Source organism: Protomyctophum parallelum, assembly GCF_964188405.1.
Source record: "Protomyctophum parallelum genome assembly, chromosome: 21".
Lineage (NCBI taxonomy): Eukaryota > Metazoa > Chordata > Actinopteri > Myctophiformes > Myctophidae > Protomyctophum > Protomyctophum parallelum.
The window spans coordinates 36,315,348-36,338,284 of record NC_139713.1 but is presented as its reverse complement, the minus strand read 5'-3'; the positions used below and the strand labels follow the sequence as shown (position 1 = coordinate 36,338,284).

Below are 22,937 nucleotides of genomic sequence, written 5' to 3'. Positions count from 1 at the left end.
CTAAAATATATTAAAATATATTTGAACCATTTGGCAGTCTAATCTTAGTCTAAACGTGTACACATCCGAGCACTCTTGAGAAGTATTTCTGACAGTCCAGCTATCATCTCACAAATTGTGAATATGAAAATCATTCCCTGTCAGCTTGGATAGATCCTACTGTGGATCGCGGAGCTGAATGTTGAATCCTATTTTTAAAGAGTTATAGTTGTGCTCCTGAGCATTTCAACAAGCTCACGTTTCAGGAGAAATGAGAAATTAACCAGATCTCAATTGCACACCAACAGCTCTGAGTTTTTCCTCGTCAAACGCTGCACGTTTTGGCACCTGCACTGCAGCACACACATTCCCATGCAGCAAAGTCCTCACACATCCAGTGACTGTTTGGCTGTTCCAGTCAGCCAGGAAGGATTGTTGAAACGCAATTAGAGGCAACAGCCAGCTATAAGAAAACTGCTGGGATATGATCCAGCCAATGTCAAAAAGAACTACCGATAAGGGTTTGGATTCCCCACTCAGAACAGTTCAAATACCTTTCCGTCTTTGTATATCCTGAAATAAATGCGAATGAAAGGAACTTTGAAAACGGAGATGTAACAAAGATCTAATGTAGGTCAAAGTCAAACACGCCTTAGGGAAATGTTAAGTGTTCCACACGCCACACTGCAAAGAACCATGCAAGTGTAGCGATCAGAGTCAGAGACTCTCCCCTTCTCTCCCTATCAGAGACTTGTTGCTTGCCACAACTTTTAAATGCTTCCGCCCAACAGTACTGTGCCTCTAGCTCTAAGAATAAGTAGTGAAAACAGAGGTACCGCCCCCATCCCAGTTTTTTGCAGACACAAATAATCCTGGGAACTGAATTAGCAAATATTTTAACATTAACTTGAAGACACTAGACCACTAGCGTCCTGTTATCAGGGGCTGAATTACAGACTCTCCGTAGCATTTAGAGATTATGGAACAGGCTTGAGAGACTATAGTCTAGTGAAGCCTTTTCAATTATTTCCCCCCCCCCCTCCCCTACACTGAGCTTCCCTAGCATAACAAAAACAACTGAAACGCAAAAGTGCAATCTTCAGACAGGCTCAAGCAGTCCTTGAAAATGAAAAGCTTTCATACTGGCCTTTTATAGAATTCAGGTTTATGCTTTATACTGCAACTAGTGCTGTGAATGCTGAATCCTTACTTATCCTCCCTCACAATATTACACTCTAACCTCAGCGGACATTTTCCCTTAAATTAAACTACATCAATGTGATTAAATAAAAGGTAATACAGTACCAACACATCACTGAAATGCAAATATCACAAAGAATCATTTTAAATGTCCTTTTCTTGGAAGCCTTCGGGTCTGTCAGATGTGCACATTATAGCCAGTAAATAAAAGAGAATATTCCACAGTCTGTGTAGATTAACCACTCTATAGGCGTGAAACAGCAAGTGTTGATATCCATGATGTTAAACCACTTAAGCCCGATTCTCAAAATGTCGACTTTATGTAAAAAAACTAAAAAACAAATGCAAAAACAGCTGATCTACAAGGTCTTGAACATGTGGCATTGTCAAGTGTCGCGACCTTGTAGATCTGATTATTTTCAAATAATTCTCGAACATTGGAAACATGTTATCATGCCCAAAATAGGCATAGGGGGTTAAAATTCTGCATTGTGTGACACGTGATCCTGTCCCTGACCAATGGCTGAAAATAAGTGTAATAACAAGCCGTTGTTTTCCACAACAACAAGCCAGCTCTCTCTCTCTCTTCCCTGTAGATCCCACTCTCGCCCCCCCCCCAGCAGCACCCCTCATCACACAAAGCACCCGCCACACTGTTGGCAGCCAAAACACATGGGAAGCTCACAACACGTTGCGACGCATTGTGAGTGTGTACATCTACTATTTTCAGCATGCTACTAAGTGTAAAATGACTTGTCTTTTACTTATACTGGATCTGTTGTCCACTAGTCCATTCCTAACATTTTAGTCTAGTTTTTATTTGTTGACAAGATTGTCAATATATTTTGTCTTAGTTTTAGTCTTCATAGCTTAGTTTTCGTCAGTGATAAAGGTAGTCGGCGAACATCTTTCGTCATAGTATTAGTCGACGGAAATCAACACTGAAGGTAGGCAATTGATACATCTATCAATTAAATTGGGCATTACTTATTGCACAGATACAAATCTAAGTAACGGTAATTCCCGCCGAAGTGCAGTCAGAAGTGGTGTTGAGCAGCAGTGGAGAGCATGGGTGTGATCAAGGATAAGTTGTCCTGGCTGGGACTACTTTGGGACATAATGAATTGCATTTTTTAATAATGCTGCTCAGAGTTCACGCCTTTTCAACTGTGACCTCATGTCTGCCCGTTAACGGCGTCTGTATCTGTCGAGTTCAGTCATATGTTCAAATAGATTGTCACAGCTTTCGTATATTTGACAAATCGGTCGTCTATGATGAGGAACAGTGCGTTTGTCCAGGAGCAATATGTCCTCATGATGGTGGCTCCTCATTGGCAGGTGATTACATTGGGAAAACATAATTGGCAACTACAAAATTTGCACACAAACACAGAAGAAAAAAAGAAAGGAAGGAAATGAGTAACATGGACGGGCCGGCACATCATGCACATATTGGTCGGTTGCGTTTAGTCTCCATGAAAACCTTCATAGATTGCATATTATTTTCAGGCCTTGAAAAAATTAAATAATAATCAGGAAATATCACACAATGCAGCTTTAACTCTTCGTGACAGTGTGGACAATATTAACAGGGGACGAGGGGATGGATAAGGGCTCTTGGTTGGGTTCAAGTGCTTGTGAATGGGTCGGGGTCGACAGGCAGCTCAGATCTGGTGGTGACTGACAAGGCGAGTCCCGTTTGGGCAGCTGTGGATCACATGCAGTTGACCACGTTGCTGGAGCCCTGGCCGACGTCCCTGATTTGGCTGATGTGCGACTCGCAAACGGCCACGCCGGCCCCGGCGCGGCAGTGGGACACTGAACCCACCAGCTCCCACCTGGAGGAAAACACACAAGCAACGGGGGAAGGCTCTCAGGAGGAAAGACATAAAAGACATTATCTGATGTGTCTTATATGGGCGCTCGGGTGGCGTAGTGTTGAGTTCCACAGCGATTTTTAGTTTTAGTCATAGTCTCCTTGAATCGTTTATTTACTTTTAGTCACACCTGAAATGTTTTAGTGTTAGTCTAGTTTTAGTCGACCAAATATGCGATTTTACTTGACTTGGATAAAGTCGACTAAAATGTATTTTGGCGGGCCTTGATGCTGTCATGACTGATTTTACACTTGCTGAAAATAGCCGATCTACAAGCTCACAGCGCGTCGCAGTGCAACCAAGTGTACAATGACGTATAACGCGTTGCAGTGCAACCAAATGTAAAATTACTTTTATTTGTTGACAAAATTGTCGGTCTTAGTTTTAGTCATCAATAGCTTAGTTTTCATTTAGTTTCCAGTTGGTTTTCATCAGTGAAAAAGGGTAGTCGACGAAAAGAATTCGGCATAGAATTAGTCAACGAAATCAACATTGGCGCAGTGGTAAGGTCGCTGAGTCGCTGACCACCACCATGGAAGTCGTGGGTTCGAATCCACCGTGGTGCATCCGGCTTTGTCAGGTGTCCGTACGAACACAATGGGCCCGTGTTCGGGGGGGGAGGGAAGCCGAGGCAGGGAGGGTGATATTGGTCATTGCACGTAATCCTACAGGCTGGGGAAGGCACCCGTCAGCGGGGAGTGTTGGGCGGGAGGTCCAGGAGTAGGACGAAGGCTCTAAGTACGTCCTCCCGGTGGGGGCTCCTCAGTAAGCAGTGACAACACAGAAGTGTGTGTGGGGAGGAATCAATTGGCATAACGACTAATTTGGGGGAGAAAAAGGGTCTAAAAAAAGAAAACCTTGTGTCCTCTTATCTAGCGGCTGCACAGAACAGGTCGACTGACTCAAATAAAAGTTTCACTCCTGTCTACTTTTCTAAGTAACAGGTTCAAAGAGATGCAGTATAGGATACTTCATAGACAACACAGAACACCTGAAATTTTGAATAAAATCGATCCCAGTAGGTCCCCATTGTGCATTAAATGCAAAAAAGCGGTTGGTATATATACACACCGTTTCTGGGAATGTTCCAAGATAGCCAGGTTCTGGTCTTGTGTGACAAAATAATTGAGTTCAATTATGAAGTCTACGATCTGTAAAGATCCTGGGCAATTTTTATTAGGGCTGCCATCTGAATTTGGGGTGCTAGATCCTAGAAGAGCTAAGCTACTTAATAAGCTTCTCTGTGTAGCTAGAACATGCATTTTGTTTAATTGGATTCACTAAAAACCTCCATCAGTGACTCAGTGGTTTAGAGAAATCTACAGAGTACTTCCAATGGAAAGGCTCAGTGCCAAATTAAGAGAGAGAAAATAACTTTATGAATATATGGCAGCAGCTGATAGATTACTTGCCCAGGGGTCGATCTACTGTGATTTATAAAGGAAGTGATTCATTGGATTGGATTGTACTCTTGCAATTTGCCTTTTGATATGCCCATGAGTGGTGTTATTTTGTGTATCTTTTTTTCCTAATGAATACTGACTGTATTGTGTACGGTATGTGCTGCTCGCCATTTTCTTTGTTTGTTTGTCTTGTCTTGTTTCTGTGCTTTTAGTTTTTCTTGTCTGTTTTATTGTATTGTGCTTATAATTTATACCTTTCATGATTCATCTATGTGAAAACGTAAGAATTAAATCAAAAAGAAAGTTGCACTCCTTGAGGGAGGGTGTCCATAAATGTTAATGCTATGTATGACTATGTTTTTCTGCTGTAAAAACCTAATAAACAATAAGTAAACAAAAATAAGTTGCATTCCTCAACTCTCTATTATAAATCAATGTACAGCCTAAACAACAATGCATATCCTATAGTCTTCCTCCCTGGTCCTATCCATATCCAGATAGTTTTGTTTTATTAAATCTGAATGGCAAAAAAAAAGCCCCACATGTAAATCAGATTTGTACCACATTCAAGTGGTTTTCAAATCTGATTTCTGAAATGTGTTCAAGTCTGGACACAAACTTGATATTCTGACCCTGAACAAAGCCGTTCAAAGTCCTCACCTGTTCATGCGAGGTTCAAAGGCCTCCACTGTGTTCAGGTAGATGTTCCCATTGTGTCCTCCGACAGCAAACACCCTGCCCATGACAGTGGCCACCCCTACGCCACCACGCGGAGTGGTCAGTTCTGACACATACTCCCAGCGGTGCTGCCGGGGGTCAAAACACTCCACAGAGCTCAGCGGTGAGTTGTCATCAAAACCACCTTCAGAAGAACAAGAACAAGACCAAAAACAAGTGTGAAAACGATGCAAGGGAGGACATAATGGTGTTGTTAAGAGGGTACGAGTAGGCATGCAATATCAACACCGCAGGTGGAACAAAAATAATCTAAAGATTATAAAAATCTAAACATGAAATTAGAACTTAATTGCTGCCTGAATGAGTAGAAAATATGTATGGAGGGTAAGATCAGCTTACTTGTGAGAAAGGGGCAGGAGATCTAAATCCATCGGAGATAAATATGAAGACCGTATATTTCCAAATAGTAGCCCTGACTCAAATAGCCACCCACTACCTAATAACAGCCTGGGGTCTGATACCATTTTGCGTAATAAACGCCTCGCCCAAATAATAGCACCTCGTCCGTATAAACACCCGGGCCATTATTTGCAAACTTAGTCAGTCTCAATTATATTTTGTTGAATGACGGTGCGCCGAAAATAGAAGACCTACAAGCTCCAAGTGTTGTGAGCTTGCAGAGCTATTTTCTGCACGCCACTCACCGTGAATCCAAGCAGAGAAGAACACCACTACACCAAAGTCCTCCGCCATCAGCACAGCATTATCATTCATAATTGTCCATTGTTGTAGCCTACTCAATGCCTCGACGGAAGCAGTCCAGGTCCACAGTGATTTTCCCACACTGTCACCAAGTGTTCTTTAGAGTTTAACTAATAAGGCTATTGTGGCTTTTCCACAATTGAAAACTAAAGCCACATTTGATCAGGGCCAGGGGTAGGGGCTAATTTGCACTAAAAACATGCTCGACAGGAACTGTAACCAAATAATGGCCCGGTGCAGGCTGGTGTAAATATAAATAATAGCCTACTGAAAATAGACGACCAGAGACCAAATCGATTTTGCATAATAAACTATTTGAGAAAATACAGTAGTCATCTATATGTATAGTGGAAATTAGTAAGACCCCTTTCACTCTTTCTACAGTTTGGTGTCATATTAGAGCCAACATTCTGCACACAACACCACAATAACAAAGATCACAGATTATCCCCATCTCATAAATATGACAGTATTTAAGAACAAGTCAGAATGGTAACTGCCTGAATCCAGGTTTGTAAAAAAGCTGGCATTCCCAAGAAGACTTCTACAAAGTGATGAATAAGTCTGAATACTTATGTTATGTAAATTATACATTTTTGCAATTATTTTAAAATTATATCTATCTATCTATCGTGTTGTTGCTTTGTTATGATGGGGAAATGTAGCAGATTGGTGGCAATAATGCAATCCATTTAACATTGAGTCACTCAACAAATTGTGGAAACATTTGAACTTGAAGGAATCTGAATACTATCCAAAGACATGATTATGTAGTTATTCCAGGACTAGATTTCAATATGGATTCATAAACACTGTTCAATTGCTTGGAGTAGTATTGTATTGTCAACACATGGTTACTCATACTGTATGTAAACCATAAAAGCTGTGCAGTAGCTGACAACACAAAATACCATAAGTTGTTGTGAGGCTTGAATGACTCAAATTCAGGAGGTACAATAAAAGTCTCTTTGCCTGTATTGCCCGTAATGAGTAACCAGTTGACTACAAAACCTGAACTTTTCTCATTCTTGTTTTGCTATAAAAGTATAAAAATCAGACAGCATGGAGCTGGAAGGCATGTGACCTGGCTGACTTAACCACGTTAACCCCTTAAAGACCTGAGGCCCATTCTAAAATGTAAATATCAGTGGTGCTCAAACTTTTTAATGTCAAGGACCCCAAAAGTTATATGTATTAGGCTGCGGACCCCCATCTCAAAATACGTTGTTGCAGGGACCCCCAGAAGCCAAGATTTTAGTTAAAAATGTTTGCTTTAAAAACATTATATATTAAAAGATTTGCACAAATGTTTTTTTTTATTTTTATCTCCAAGCTCATACGTGCAGAGACCGAATGAGGCGATTTTTAAACCATTCTGAACGGGAACCCATTTTGGTGTTAGCATCATGTCATGCTTTAACTATTGAAAAATAGCAGATCTACAAGCTCATAGCGCGCCACCGAGTGGCGCGCTACGAGCTTGTAGGTCTGCTATTTTTGAAAAATCGAAGAACGACTGACATTTTTAGTATCTGATCTCAGGTCAGAATGGGTTAATCAGACCAGTGTGTGTCCAGTGGAAACCTCGTATGAATCTGATCTCAGGTCAGAATGGGTTAATCCAAGTGATTCATTGTGATCCATTTCAGTCAGTACGTCTCGTCTCACCCACGACATAGAGGCAGCCATTGAGTTTGCTGACTCCGTTCCCGGCCCGCCGCTGGCCCATCTCCTTGACCTCTGTCCACTTGTTGAGGTGGGGATCGAAGCGCTCCACACTAGATAGGGAGGCCACGCCATCATTCCCCCCCACTGCGTACACGTGATCCTGGCAGGATGAGAGGTTTGAAGTCGTTACGTGCCGAGTAAATCCTCAATCCAATTACACCAATTATTGCAGTATAGAAACACGATGGCTGGATGATTGCGGTTGTAAAACAATAAAGTTATGATCCTCGGTGTAAAGCAGGGGAATTTTTATACTTGGCACATTGGCTGTTATCATCAGACCGGGAGATGATGAGCAGATGGGGTGGATGAACTGCATCATCATCACTTCATTTGGTTAATAGCAGAATACTGATATATTATTGATTTGCAAACTTGACCCGCTTTAATTACTTAGCTCCATCCACTTGCATGGAGCTCGCGAAGTCTCGCGATAGACGAGAGCTCACGCTTTACAGCTGAAACACGGCAATGGCGTTACTATGAAGTAAAGTGTGACACTTAACATATGGAGAGAACATTATATACAAAGAAAATGGATTTCCGAGCGATGGAAATAAGCGAATTAGCACTAAAATCAAATGCCCCATTCAGGGCTTATGATCAGGGGAGCTGGCCAATAATGCGATTTCTCACAAAATAACAACTGGAGCACTTTTATGAGGAGTGAGGACTAAACAACTGCAAGTAAAGGTGAGAAAGCCTTCTAGCACGAAACTCTCCTTTAAGACCAGAGCTAAATCAGCACGAGAGAAAGGGAGAGGGTTAGGGGAGATGGAGAGGGTTAGGGGAGATGGAGAGGGTTAGGGGAGATGGAGAGGGTTAGGGGAGATGGAGAGGGTTAGGGGAGATGGAGAGGGGGGAGCAGATGAAGATGAGAGAGAGATCATGCAATAACCCGGTAATGCTAGGTACCAAAACCTGAATGAACACAACAACCCCAGCAACGCCGGGCAAGTATATACTGTATGTATGTAGTACTATATGTATATGAATAGAGTAGATGAACATTGTTCTGTTGTTTCTTACCCCCAAGGCTACAGAGCCCACCCCTCCTCTAGGTGAGTTCATGGAAGCAACAGCACTCCAGCGGTCGCTTTCAATGTCATAACGTTCCACATCATTGAAGCAGGAATTGTCATCCAAACCTCCAATAGCATATATAGGACCTCCAAGGGCTGCCAATGCTATGCCCCTTCTAAGAAACACACAGCAAATGCTACATCAGCAAATGATCTAAAAAATAACAAAAGTAAGAATAAATACAAAGGCATGCAGTATGGTAGATATGTTACAATCATTATGTTTAACACTTCTGACTTCAATTAAAAATTAATACATTTAACATTTCTAAATGTACCTATTTTGTGCATATTATAGGTGAAAACGCTTCCATTCTTTTCCAAAGCACCAAAAAAATTGCATCGCGGAGAGACACATTCTGAGCTTGTAGATCAGCTATTTTCACATGTTGTATTTCGAAGTATAAACTATGGCGAAGTTTGCTCATTAAAACATTTAAAATATACGGTGTAAATGACCTCTTTGTGTTCATAGAGGCTTTCATCATCCACTTATTAGTGAGGGGGTCGAACATCTCCATGTTTCCAAGGTGTTCACTTCCATCATGGCCCCCGACCGCATACACCTTCCCTGAGGAAAGATTACAACGTTTCAACATTGTGTCAACATTCCATTACATTGTAGTCTCGTGTAGCCATGACAACTATTCCACAATCTCTGGATGCTATGTAGAGTCTGGAACTAGAGTCTGGAGCTCACGTCACGGCTAAAATACTGAATATATGCTTTGATGGTGTCTGTTTATATCGGGATACATTTGCACGACGGAAGTGGAGGAGGGGGCGGCTTCCGCTTTCACCCTTAATCATTTTCAGAGCTTCCGTGCTCTGGAGTCTCAGCAAATCAGCAGCAAATGTTGAAAATGTATGTTAGAATGTTTTGAGATACACTACATTTTACTCAGTAGGATTAAATAAATATATATATACATTAATAGTGGTATGACAAATACATTTAGACACAAGGATGGACATTGGATGTGTTTTTTCATGGGAAGGCGGTTTGAAGCCCTGCTGCAAAGAATTTACTTGCGGTGAGGAATACAGACACATTGATGTTTTACATTTCCTGTCGATATATCCATGTTGTTAATGCATGGTACAAAATGGACGACACTGCTAGGACCTATATTTCCTATCTCTTCTCACCTCCTACAGAAATCACTCCTACATGGCGTCGTCTGCTGTTCATTTCGGGGCCAAAGAACCAGCTGTTCTTGGTGATGGAGTAGCACTCGATGCTGCGGAACGGGTCACCCGATCCACCTCGGCCGCCCACACAGAACAGCACACCTGAGGTGACAAAGAGAAGGTACAGTAAGCAAAAACAATATTCACTTCAGACTAAAATAAAACACACATTCGAGCCCATCCCTCCTTTTAGTTGTGTTGTGTATGTGGGAGCAACAGCATGTTGGTTTAAACATAATCTCTCAAGAAGACTTCTTAGATGTGATTGGCATTGTGCACAGTAACAAGATCTAAGTTATTGTTTTTTTTTTTAGGTGTGTAGATATTATTAACCATGAGCAATTAGATTTTCTTAACTGCATGAATTTAAAGGAAAATATTAAATAAAAGGTAGTAAAAACCTTTATGCCGAACCCAAACTACCAACGTGTTTTTGTCTCAAGAAAAATAAAATACTTTATTACATCAGGAACTAAATAACAAAATGTTAGCACAATGAATGTCACATGATGATGATCAAATGTAGTGAAGCCAAACTCCACCTTGTGAGTCCTACCTGCAGTGTGTTTCCTGGGTGTAGTGTGAGTCCTACCTGCAGTGTGTTTCCTGGGTGTAGTGTGAGTCCTACCTGCAGTGTGTTTCCTGGGTGTAGTGTGAGTCCTACCTGCAGTGTGTTTCCTGGGTGTAGTGAGTCCTACCTGCAGTGTGTTTCCTGGGTGTAGTGAGTCCTACCTGCAGTGTGTTTCCTGGGTGTAGTGAGTCTACCTGCAGTGTGTTTCCTGGGTGTAGTGAGAGTCCTACCTGCAGTGTGTTTCCTGGGTATAGTGAGTCCTACCTGCACTGTGTTTCCTGGGTGTAGTGAGTCCTACCTGCAGTGTGTTTCCTGGGTGTAGTGAGTCCTACCTGCAGTGTGTTTCCTGGGTGTAGTGTGAGTCCTACCTGCAGTGTGTTTCCTGGGTGTAGTGTGAGTCCTACCTGCAGTGTGTTTCCTGGGTGTAGTGTGAGTCCTACCTGCAGTGTGTTTCCTGGGTGTAGTGAGTCTACCTGCAGTGTGTTTCCTGGGTGTAGTGAGTCCTACCTGCAGTGTGTTTCCTGGGTGTAGTGTGAGTCCTACCTGCAGTGTGTTTCCTGGGTGTAGTGAGTCTACCTGCAGTGTGTTTCCTGGGTGTAGTGTGAGTCCTACCTGCAGTGTGTTTCCTGGGTGTAGTGAGTCTACCTGCAGTGTGTTTCCTGGGTGTAGTGAGTCCTACCTGCAGTGTGTTTCCTGGGTGTAGTGTGAGTCCTACCTGCAGTGTGTTTCCTGGGTGTAGTGAGTCCTACCTGCAGTGTGTTTCCTGGGTGTAGTGAGTCCTACCTGCAGTGTTTCCTGGGTGTAGTGTGAGTCCTACCTGCAGTGTGTTTCCTGGGTGTAGTGAGTCTACCTGCAGTGTGTTTCCTGGGTGTAGTGAGTCTACCTGCAGTGTGTTTCCTGGGTGTAGTGAGTCTACCTGCAGTGTGTTTCCTGGGTATAGTGAGTCCTACCTGCAGTGTGTTTCCTGGGTGTAGTGTGAGTCCTACCTGCAGTGTGTTTCCTGGGTGTAGTGAGTCTACCTGCAGTGTGTTTCCTGGGTGTAGTGAGTCCTACCTGCAGTGTGTTTCCTGGGTGTAGTGAGTCCTACCTGCAGTGTGTTTCCTGGGTGTAGTGAGTCCTACCTGCAGTGTGTTTCCTGGGTGTAGTGAGTCCTACCTGCAGTGTGTTTCCTGGGTGTAGTGAGTCCTACCTGCAGTGTGTTTCCTGGGTGTAGTGAGTCCTACCTGCAGTGTGTTTCCTGGGTGTAGTGAGTCCTACCTGCAGTGTGTTTCCTGGGTGTAGTGAGTCTACCTGCAGTGTGTTTCCTGGGTGTAGTGAGTCTACCTGCAGTGTGTTTCCTGGGTGTAGTGAGTCTACCTGCAGTGTGTTTCCTGGGTGTTGTGAGTCCTACCTGCAGTGTGTTTCCTGGGTGTTGTGAGTCCTACCTGCAGTGTGTTTCCTGGGTGTAGTGAGTCTACCTGCAGTGTGTTTCCTGGGTGTAGTGAGTCTACCTGCAGTGTGTTTCCTGGGTGTAGTGAGTCTACCTGCAGTGTGTTTCCTGGGTGTTGTGAGTCCTACCTGCAGTGTGTTTCCTGGGTGTAGTGTGAGTCCTACCTGCAGTGTGTTTCCTGGGTGTTGTAAGTCCTACCTGCAGTGTGTTTCCTGGGTGTAGTGAGTCCTACCTGCAGTGTGTTTCCTGGGTGTAGTGAGCCCTACCTGCAGTGTGTTTCCTGGGTGTAGTGAGTCCTACCTGCAGTGTGTTTCCTGGGTGTAGTGAGTCCTACCTGCAGTGTGTTTCCTGGGTGTAGTGAGTCCTACCTGCAGTGTGTTTCCTGGGTGTAGTGTGAGTCCTACCTGCAGTGTGTTTCCTGGGTGTAGTGAGTCCTACCTGCAGTGTGTTTCCTGGGTGTAGTGTGAGTCCTACCTGCAGTGTGTTTCCTGGGTTTAGTGAGTCCTACCTGCAGTGTGTTTCCTGGGTGTAGTGTGTCCTACCTGCAGTGTGTTTCCTGGGTGTAGTGTGAGTCCTACCTGCAGTGTGTTTCCTGGGTGTAGTGTGAGTCCTACCTGCAGTGTGTTTCCTGGGTGTAGTGAGTCCTACCTGCAGTGTGTTTCCTGGGTGTTGTGAGTCCTACCTGCAGTGTGTTTCCTGGGTGTAGTGTGTCCTACCTGCAGTGTGTTTCCTGGGTGTAGTGTGTCCTACCTGCAGTGTGTTTCCTGGGTGTAGTGAGTCCTACCTGCAGTGTGTTTCCTGGGTGTTGTGAGTCCTACCTGCAGTGTGTTTCCTGGGTGTAGTGTGTCCTACCTGCAGTGTGTTTCCTGGGTGTTGTGAGTCCTACCTGCAGTGTGTTTCCTGGGTGTAGTGTGTCCTACCTGCAGTGTGTTTCCTGGGTGTAGTGAGTCCTACCTGCAGTGTGTTTCCTGGGTGTAGTGAGTCCTACCTGCAGTGTGTTTCCTGGGTGTAGTGTGAGTCCTACCTGCAGTGTGTTTCCTGGGTGTAGTGTGAGTCCTACCTGCAGTGTGTTTCCTGGGTGTAGTGCGGACCGAATACTCAAAGTCAGGCACCACCTTGTTGCTTAGGTGAAGGTGGTAGTTCCTGGCCTCGTCCAGAAGGTCCCGACAGTTGAGATTAGTTTTAATAATCTCTTCCTTGGCCACCGTCCCCGTCAGGAATTCCACTGGAAGCAGGGGGAGGCGCACCTGAAGGGGAAATTGACAACTCAATAATAGTAATTATGCTTGCACATCCATTATACATAATGTCATGAACATGCATACACACTAGGATGTGTATGGACACACAAGTAAGACGCGCAAACGCGGGAAGCGAACGCAGCTCGTAAATGGCAATAACAACAATTAGAATAAATTACATACTTTTTTAAGGTTTTCTTTTTAAAGTTCTCTTTTTTGTGTTTTTTTAAAGATTTTATTTTGAAGTTAAGTTTTTTGAAGTTAAGTGTTTTTAAAGGTTTTTTTTAAGTTAAGTTTTTTCTTTTTCATTTTAAGTTAAGTTTTTTTTTAAGTTAAGTTTTTTTTAAGTTAAGTTGTGTGTGTGTGTGTGTGAGTGCGTGTGTTTTGTGTGATACAGCTGCGCCCTCTGGTGGCGGGCGGGTGGTGTAACAGCGGGACAGACAGACACACACACACACGGACACACAGACATGATCTGCAGGGTCTCATAGTTAGTGCTCAGTGCGTTCGCAACTAGGATGAGACATTTTGGCCGATGGCCGCAAAGCGATATCGATATGATCTCATTCTGTATAAAAACTTTTGGCCATTCTGAAAAAAGCTTATAAACACTGAATTTGATAAAAAGCAATGCCTTTTTATTCCAAAACTAGGGATGAAACGTTATTGAAATGTTAGCCCATATCCCAACATAAACAGCTTGAATGTAGTACCGGTATTTTTATTTAAAAATGTTCCAACTTGTTGACTCTTTTGAAAGCTCCCCCAGAAAGCACTGATATAATTTACAGTTTATCATCACAAAAGGTTTTTTCAGGTGTTTTTCAACATAATTATAAAATAAAATATCTGCTAAAACAGATATATTATTTTACCGATACCGATTACAGATATATTGGTTTAAGGCCAATCGGCCAATACCGATATGTTGACCGATTAATCTCCCATCACTAATACACACTGTCTACCTTGACTATGATCTGATTAGCTCTGAATCGATATCATGATGAGATTAGATATCTTTGATAAATCTTTAAAAGATTGCTGATGCAAAAGATAGCTTGAAAAATAACAATGCATTATATTATTGTCACAATACAATATTATCGTTACAATATTGATGAGGTATAATATTGTTAGGGGTATTTATATAGCAGGCAGGCAGACGTTTCTCTAACCTGAGACAATATCTGGTCCAGCCAGGCCTTATGGTGCTGTGGGTTGGCTCTCAACCACTTGACTGCTGCATTGTACACCTGTGTTTCTGTGTGGATGTTGAGGTCGCTGGAGGACAGCAGCGTGCGCAGGTGCTGCGGCGACACAGACGGGAAATCCTCACACTGCACCACCTCGCAGAAGTGCTCGCAGGCATAGCGGTCGGCCATGTCCATTAGATCCACGCGGTTATGGCTCTCGGCAAACGTGCGCACCGCCAGGCAGTTGGTGGGGTGGAAATGGGCCTTCATATATTCACAACAGGCACGCGCCACCAGTTCAACCTAAAGGATTCAGACCACAATTGCAAAGGCGCATGAAAACACTAGGCTGATTTTCCACTTCAGATTAAAATCTACAGCAGACGGCAGGCTAGTAAGCAATGCAGCCGCAGCAAATACAATTAATTATTATTTGTTTGTCATATGACAAAGGAGGGAGAGTGAGAGAGGATAGAGAGGGCCTCGCAAATCTTGTTTGCATGTATATTTTGTCACCTGAAGGATGCAGGCGGCGTAGAGCAGCGGCTGGACGTTGTCAACAGTTAGAGTGAGTCTAGAGGAGTAGGCAAAGTGCACGAGGTCCTGGATGGCATCACCGTCAAAGTCCTTGATCTCAATCAGCTGCTGCTTGGCTTCTGACATCTCTGATAGGAACATGGCCCTGATGGGACCAACAGTCTCTCAGACAAAGACTACGAAAACTCAAACATCTGATAGGAACATGGCCCTGATGGGACCAACAGTCTCTCAGACAAAGACTACGGAAACTCAAACGTCTCTGATAGGAACATGGCCCTGATGGGACCAACAGTCTCTCAGACAAAGACTACGAAAACTCAAACATCTCTGATAGGAACATGGCCCTGATGGGACCAACAGTCTCTCAGACAAAGACGACGAAAACTCAAACGTCTCTGAGAGGAACATGGCCCTGATGGGACCAACAGTCTCTCAGACAAAGACTACGAAAACTCAAACATCTCTGATAGGAACATGGCCCTGATGGGACCAACAGTCTCTCAGACAAAGACTACGAAAACTCAAACGTCTCTGATAGGAACATGACCCTAACTTAGATAACGACTAGAAAAACTGAAGTGCTACTCCAAACAGAACCTAAGCTTACGGTTTCCAATAAATTCTGTTACAGGATATTTTTGTCCTTAAAAATGGTTCACTGTTTTTCAATCCACTGTTTTTCAATCCACACATATTGTCTTTTATAATCGTGCATCGCACAACCTCACCAATAGCTTTACTAGTACTAAGAAATCTACTATGCTCCTGACGAATGTCTATATTCTGACACAAACAATGGTCACAAACAAACTTAAACTGCCACATCACTGATTTACAGGTTATATTTTCTTTTCTTAAAAATATACAGTGTTTTTTTCCACTTTGGTAATAAATAATTATTTTGGGGAGCATTCAAAACGGTGTGCATACGTCCTCTTTCTCTATCTCGTTTGTTCAAGCACCTGTTGAATTTTCTTGGATGTGCGTGCACCTCCTGACCACTATAGATTAAATTACCACAATATTACTACAATATAAAAAACAAGAGGACAGTGACTAAACAATGAAAATTAAATGCACCTGAAGTAAGGGATGACACAGGCCAGCACCAGCTTGTGACATGGTATCAGCTTACTGCCCACCTACAAATCAGAGACAGAAACGTATGGAAAACTCATTGCTAACTTGTTCACATAAAACATTTTAATCATTTTGTGTCCTTGTTAGGGCCGATTCATACTCCTATTTTAGAGCCGAATAAAAGTCGGTTCGGCGCTGTAAAGCCTACAATTTGACGTAATTTGAGGTTCGGGGGGGGGCGGGTACCGTTCTAAAGTCAGCTCTTCGGTGCTACTGAAAATTTTTGACGAGCCGAAATCATTTAGGCACTACAGCGCCGAAACAGCGGTAAAATAGGAGTATGAATCGGCCCTTAGAGTTGCCTGAAAGTCTCAGGCGGTTCCACCATTTCTGGAGAACTTTGCAGTAACATTAGGATATTTTAAGGTAACTATGAAAACGTTGCGAATTTAACAATTCATGTTGTACTGAAAAATGATAAATATATGTAAATAAATTAATGTGTCCCTATATTCACCACAATGTTTTCCTAAAGTCAAAGGAGTCTCACTCTCAACATGCTTTTTTAACCCATTCTGACCGGGCACCCATTTTGGTGTCGGCATCATGTTATGCTTTAGCTATTAAAAAATAGCAGATCTACAAGCTCATATCGCGCCACCGAGTGGCGCGATATGAGCTTGTAGGTCTGCTATTTTTTGAAAAATCGAAGACACTTTTAGAATCTGATCTCAGGTCAGAATGGGTTAATAATGAAACTGTCAGGATGTAGTAGACATTTCTAGAATCTGATCTCAGGTCAGAATGGGTTAAAGCAGTTAACCTTTGTTTATTTTATTACAGAAGTTCTTTATCATAGCTTAACTAGCAAATGTGCAGAGCAGAGCACAGACCTCAGCCAAGGTGGCAAGGTGCCAATATAACTGCAGTGATGATGATGCATGTGACCAGTTAATCAGTTCTTCCTGGGTCCATCCATGATGTAAAGCGTCTTGAACAACTTGTGATTTGGCACTATAATACATTTGAAATGAATTGACTGCACATTGTGGAAGTGCTTTGGATGGAAGGCGCTACAGCAGTGGTTTTCCAAAACTGATACCATTAGGAGAGATAACAGGCAAACATTGATCAAAATGACAATCCTTCTACTTTCTCAAATTGTTTAGACTTCTTGTAAACTAAGTAATGCAGTTTAACAAATGAACAAATGAAACAGAAAACGGTCCATTTTGTTTCATTTTACACTCTCAAGAGTTAAATACCCATATGAGTCCATTTGGTTACCAACTATCCATTATTTTGCTGGGGAGTGGGGAACACCTGGACCACTGGTGGTCCCCGAACCACTGGTTGAAAACCACTGCACTATAGAAATGCAGGCCAGATAGTGGAACCTGAGGAATGGCAGCAGCGATGAGGACAAGGGTTTCCCAGAGTCCCATCTACCATGTTTAATTGTTTATATGATTATGACTGGAAGCGTCATCCCATAATGCTAGGACCTTTAACCATGGCAGCCTTGCTAGTGAAACTTTTAATGCAATTACTATTATAGTTACACCCTTAGCCACAGGTCTTTAAGTATTTCTTTTAAAAGTCTGTCCTTACTAATTAGTTCTCCCAACTGAACAGTTGACGTGTGAAATCAGGTACAGTATCAGATTAATTTGAAGAGAAAAAAGAAATTGAGATGGGAACAAAATTATAATCAGATTCAGTAATGCCGTTTGTATCAATTGCTCCCACATGTTCCTAAAATGCAAAGTTACCATGGAAATGTCAGTTCAAAAGTCAAAAGAATCAAAGTCATATACGTTAAAAAAACGTATACCCCTTTTATAATCCTATTCGGATTGCAGATATGCAAAATGAAAGTAAGCAAGGGCCCATCATACTTAACGTGACACACAAACACACAACTATTTAATTTAAGCAATATTACACAAGAGGGTGTGCGTTATCGTGATTATTGGCACACCAGTATAAGAAATAAAACATCATAGAGGTCATTGATTGTCCCATATAAATAATAAATATGCATCAAAAGCTACAGTAAGGGCCGATTCATACTCCTATTTTAGCAGAATAAAAGTCGGTTCGGCGATGTAGAGCCTACAATGTGACGTCATTTGAGGTTCGGGGGGGGGGGGGGGGGGGGTACCGTCCTAAAGTCGTCTCTTCGGTGCTACTGAAGATTTCTGACGAGCCGAAATCATTTCGGCACTGCAGCGCCGAAACAGCGGTAAAATAGGAGTATGAATCGGCCCTAATTCAAATTTCTCTTTCCCTGTGAGCAGAACGAGGGCCTTACCTTCAGGGTGACATCACACAGCTCTCCGACCTCGTAGAACTGCCTGAGAGAGTTGTGGAAGTCCTTCCAGGCCTCATGGGCCTCAAACACAAAGGAACCATCAGGCTCACAATCCCCCTTTGAAGGCCTGCAGCCAAGCCGCTTCTCCTTGGATTTCAGCTGCTTGGCATGGTCTGGCACCACGTCACCTGGTGCCATAGCAGTCTACAGCACCCAACACCTGGACAGGAAGATAAGAGAACAATCTTACAAAAGTGATGGCCAATGTTAGTAGGCCATGATGGGGCTATTCAGAGACCTTATTTACGGCAAACACAGGGGATATTAGTAAAAGGGACACACAGATTATTTACCAGCTGAACAAGTTTGGTATGCAATTACCTCCCTCTCAGTTTCACTTCCTGATCGACTCCCTCAAAAGTACATTAATGAATAATGCAATGTGGAAAAAAGGAATTACCTCAGTCACATACAAAACATATGCAACACTACAGTAGCTATAGCTCACTGCTGACAGTACAGGGGAATCCATGCCATATAGTTAAACATCCAACCAATAATTGTTGAGTCTGATGGAGAATCTGTGCAGCTTTTGCACACTGAGCAACTGAAAGCCAGGAGCCAGGGGGCTAAACTCCACCCACACCTTACAGATAGTGTGTAGGGTCTCCCTACTTTCCATTTCTGTCTATGAATAGGCTCAGTGTATCGCCTCCTCATCGTTAGTCCACTCAGCTATACGTAGAGAGGATATTTAGGCTCTACTTGCTCGGTTAGGATGGGTAAAACACAGAGCATAAATTCCACATGAGCAAATGTACGGTTACAAATACAACTAAAAGTGATGGAATCATAATTATATTATTTAACATGAAGTGGGGATATTCATTTTCACACAAGGAGTGTGTATTTCCTGCGATTAATTCACCACATAGAAGACAAATATTAAAGGGGCAATAAAGCGACAAACAATACATTTTTGAAACCAGGTCTATTTTTCACAGTAAATAAGAAGCATCAATTTGTATCGTTTATTTGTCACGGTCCTTTATTGACACAAGGTATTTTATCATACAGAATGCACAATGCTATACACAGTAGTTCGACACTATATAATATGATATAATTGGATCTTGATCCAGCCAAATTAGTGAATGAGTCTAAACTGAAATATCAGTGTGTAGCACAACTACTCAATTGCAAGTAGACTAAAACTTTCTAACAGAAAGACAGGGCAAATATCAACAATGTTTCATTTTGCTATGCAGTTGGTATGCGTTTCATAATTATGTTCCCACTTCCTGGCTAACAGGAGATTCCGCTAATCATGCAAAATTCCACAATATGCAGAATGGATGTGCAATCAGTCATTTTGTCATGATCTCTTCCACATCCAAGGAAATGGCTTGTTCTTAGCTTTAAAATATCATGCTTCAATCAATGGCATATCCTTTGGCAAATAGTTTTTTTTAGAGCAGCCAATTTGTTCTTTTTTCCATGTCTGTTTTCCATTGTACATGTCTGTGTTGTGACTGTTATTGTACCCTAGTGCAGTGTTTCTCAACCTGTAGGTCACCACATGATTTATTGTGGGTTTCCCAGATGACAAAGACAGTAAAGTGACAAAAGGACTTTTTAATACCTAAAAATATATATATAATGAAATGGAAAGACTGCATCAAAAGTATTCAACAAAAGAACTATACTAGTATAAACTATATAGCTTATAGATATGTTGTATTATTTTTTCCTCGCCCACAATAATTTCCTGTGTCAAACAAAATGTAATGCCTCAAGTGTTTGTCAGGGTGGGAGAGGTCCCCAGTTCAGATGATTACTTTGGGGGGCATGGCCTGCAAAAGGTTGAGAACCACTGCCCTAGTGGCTCACTTGCCAGTTGCCAGTGAGTCCCCACCAGGAGGGTGGGACTCCTCAAACCACCACATCCAGCAGGAATCACTAGCAGAGCGACAAAGATCACCCTTCCGCCCCCCGCTTCCGCGTACGTAATGGAAGGGGAGGTTCGGTAGGCCAATCAGAGGCGCAACTCCCTCTTTCCCAGTGGCACTTGCTTTGGCAATGTCCCTGAAAAGACGTGCTGTGATTGGCCAGTACTACCCAGTAGTCACTTGAGTGGCAGTGACGCGGCGTGACGTCGGCACTAGAGACGGGTGGATCCAACGAACTGCAGCGACCAATGAGGCATCTATATATTTTTATATATATGCTTTACCCCTGTGCCATGCTGCCACCCATGCACCATGGGTTTAACCCATTCTGACCTGAGATCAGATTCATAACGAGGTTTCCGCTGGACACACACTGGTTTGATCAACACATTCTGACCTGAGATCAGATTCTAAAAATGTCAGTCGTTCTTCGATTTTTCAAAAAATAGCAGACCTACAAGCTCGTATCGCGCCACTCGGTGGCGCGATATGAGCTTGTAGATCTGCTATTTTTCAATAGCTAAAGCATAACATGATGCTGACACCAAAATGGGTGCCCGGTCAGAATGGGTTAAAACATGTGTACATGGTGAACCTGCATTTGCCAGGCCCATTGCTTTGTAGAGTTTATTTCACACACGCCGGCGATTACCGAAATGACATTTTAACTTGCTCCTCTTCTCTTTACTCCCTCTGCAGGTATATGCCCATCCACTTCCATCCCTCAGTAAATAAATGCACCATAAAAAGCATTATTTAATTGCTTGGCCAGGCCTGATTTAGTTTGGCCGACATCTATAATTATAACTGTCTACATCAATCCACTGCTAAGTTGGGACAGGCAATGACAACAATAATTAAGTACATCAAAAATGTAACGTTGGCCAGTGGCCACATAAAAATTCATGAATGCATAGGGGGCCTCAGCATGTGAGATATAGTATATTATGGGTCCATTTGGTTACAACAACACTGCAAATTAAATTTAAGCTGCTAGAGTATCCCCAACTAATAGTTAAAAACGTTATTTATAACATTAGATGTAAATGGTGTAGCCTCGGTAGCAGCAGCACACCTGCAGTGGTTCTGGTTGGAAGGTGGACTCCCCACTCTTGAGAAATGTAGACCCTGGTACTGGGTAGGACTGGACAACTGCTGGTACTGTCCAAAGCCAATAATAAGCTAATTATCTATTTGATCGATCCTGAGATTAGTGTATCCATAACACATAACAGTTAGAATCAAGCGGCGAATCCGGCGATTCTTAGCCGAGTTGATGTGGTTCAAACCCAGTGTCAATGCATGTGAATTGAACACCACGCGTTGTGGTGGTGTGCGTTTGATTGATTGATTGAAATATGTATTAACAGTTTGTAGAATTACAGTACATTTCAAGCACAAACTCAATACAAAGACTGATAACTGTGAGTGGACGACCCAATTAAGCATTACACTTGTTTACAACAGGGTCCACATTGTTCAATTCATCAAAATTGTGTGTTACCAGAACTATTTTAAACCACTGAGTAGATAGTAACATTGATAAGGTTATTTATAGCTATGAAAGAGTTTGACAACATGAAATATGTAACACGTCAACAGTTCATTAATTGTTTTGCAGGCGTGCTGCATGTTATTATAACTTATCAAGTTGGTGCTGCATGATATGGAACCAGGCTTTAAATCCCGGTTTCTATTTACTTCTCCGTGCTCAGATCTGGTCTAGAGACCGACTACTGTATCCGGTCATTTCCACACACACATGCATGCACGTACATGGGCCGTTTCCGTATCCGCTTACCGGATCTGCAGCCCCGGAAAACCAGACCCGAGTAGTCCCAAGTGCACTCAATGTAAACAACACAGCCGATGCCTTTCTCTGAAGTCTCACGTGAAAACACCCACTCACAAATGAAACCCACTTGCAAGGCACTGCGTAAATTAAATTACAAAGCCATTCGACGCAGGTGTTCGTCTGCTAAACCCAGCAATTTAGTAGCAAACGTGCAATCGTTAGTTAGCTAGTTAGCTAACGGTAGCTGCTGCCACCCACACGAGAATAAAAAATTACGCATTTTGAAATGAAAACAATGTTATTTACAATTGGAATGTTACATCATTTCACTAAATGAAACATGGCCATGTGTTACCTCATGTCGCAGCAAAGGAGAAAAACAAATGTCACTTTCATTCACAGCCGGAGGTGTAACGTTATGCACAGTAGATCCCGAACGGACGAGAGTATCTGCCACTGGAAGTTTGTAGTCGTTTGCTATGCTTATGCTTTGTGGGTATTGTAGTTTCACAATAGTAACAAGCAGCTGTTGAATTATTACTGGAGAGACTACATCATGTACACACTTTGCTTTATTTAGACAGAACAGAAAAGATGATTTGAATACGGTATACAGCCTAGGACCACCACCACCTATACCATGTCCATGATTTGTAAACTGTTGATAAAGTATTCAATCAAAGATAATAAACTGAGGACAGGAGCTGGGGCGGCAGAGAGGGAGGACGATTTGTATTTATTTATATTTTTACATGTACAATCATTTTAATGACAGTTAATGCCTAATATTCCTGCAATTGATAGAAATTGCTACAATACCTGTGATAGCCATCATTTAATTAGACCTAGAATGCCTGTGATCATTTAATTCACAGGCATTCTAGGTCTATCATTTAATTAGGTCATAAACAATTAAGAAGTT

The 22,937-nt window shown here is 42.4% G+C and overlaps 1 protein-coding gene across 1 annotated transcript; it reads right to left on the bottom strand.

The window, feature by feature from the left end:
• Positions 1 to 1,355: 1,355 nt before the first annotated feature.
• Positions 1,356 to 22,483, bottom strand: klhl8 (kelch-like family member 8). Its single transcript, XM_083792933.1, has 12 exons — positions 22,371 to 22,483; positions 18,272 to 18,491; positions 15,958 to 16,019; positions 14,854 to 15,019; positions 14,320 to 14,640; positions 12,961 to 13,147; positions 9,859 to 10,002; positions 9,169 to 9,280; positions 8,657 to 8,825; positions 7,568 to 7,727; positions 5,120 to 5,321; positions 1,356 to 3,017 (listed from the first exon to the last, which is right to left on the bottom strand). The coding sequence occupies exons 2-12, from the start codon at positions 18,467 to 18,469 to the stop codon at positions 2,894 to 2,896; spliced, it is 1,845 nt and encodes a 614-aa protein (XP_083649059.1). The 5' UTR covers positions 18,470 to 18,491; positions 22,371 to 22,483; the 3' UTR covers positions 1,356 to 2,893.
• Between the last annotated feature and the right edge of the window lie 454 nt (positions 22,484 to 22,937).

Bases quoted from the DNA above. Each gene is read 5' to 3' on its own strand.
- klhl8 (XM_083792933.1), bottom strand. From the start codon at position 18,469: ATGGCACCAGGTGACGTGGTGCCAGACCATGCCAAGCAGCTGAAATCC. The intron at 7,728-8,656 runs GTAAGAAACAAC...TCATCCTGCCAG, and splicing joins TGGGCTCTGTAGCCTTGGGG to GATCACGTGTACGCAGTGGG. The intron at 5,322-7,567 runs GTGAGACGAGAC...GTTCTTCTGAAG, and splicing joins TGGCTGCCTCTATGTCGTGG to GTGGTTTTGATGACAACTCA.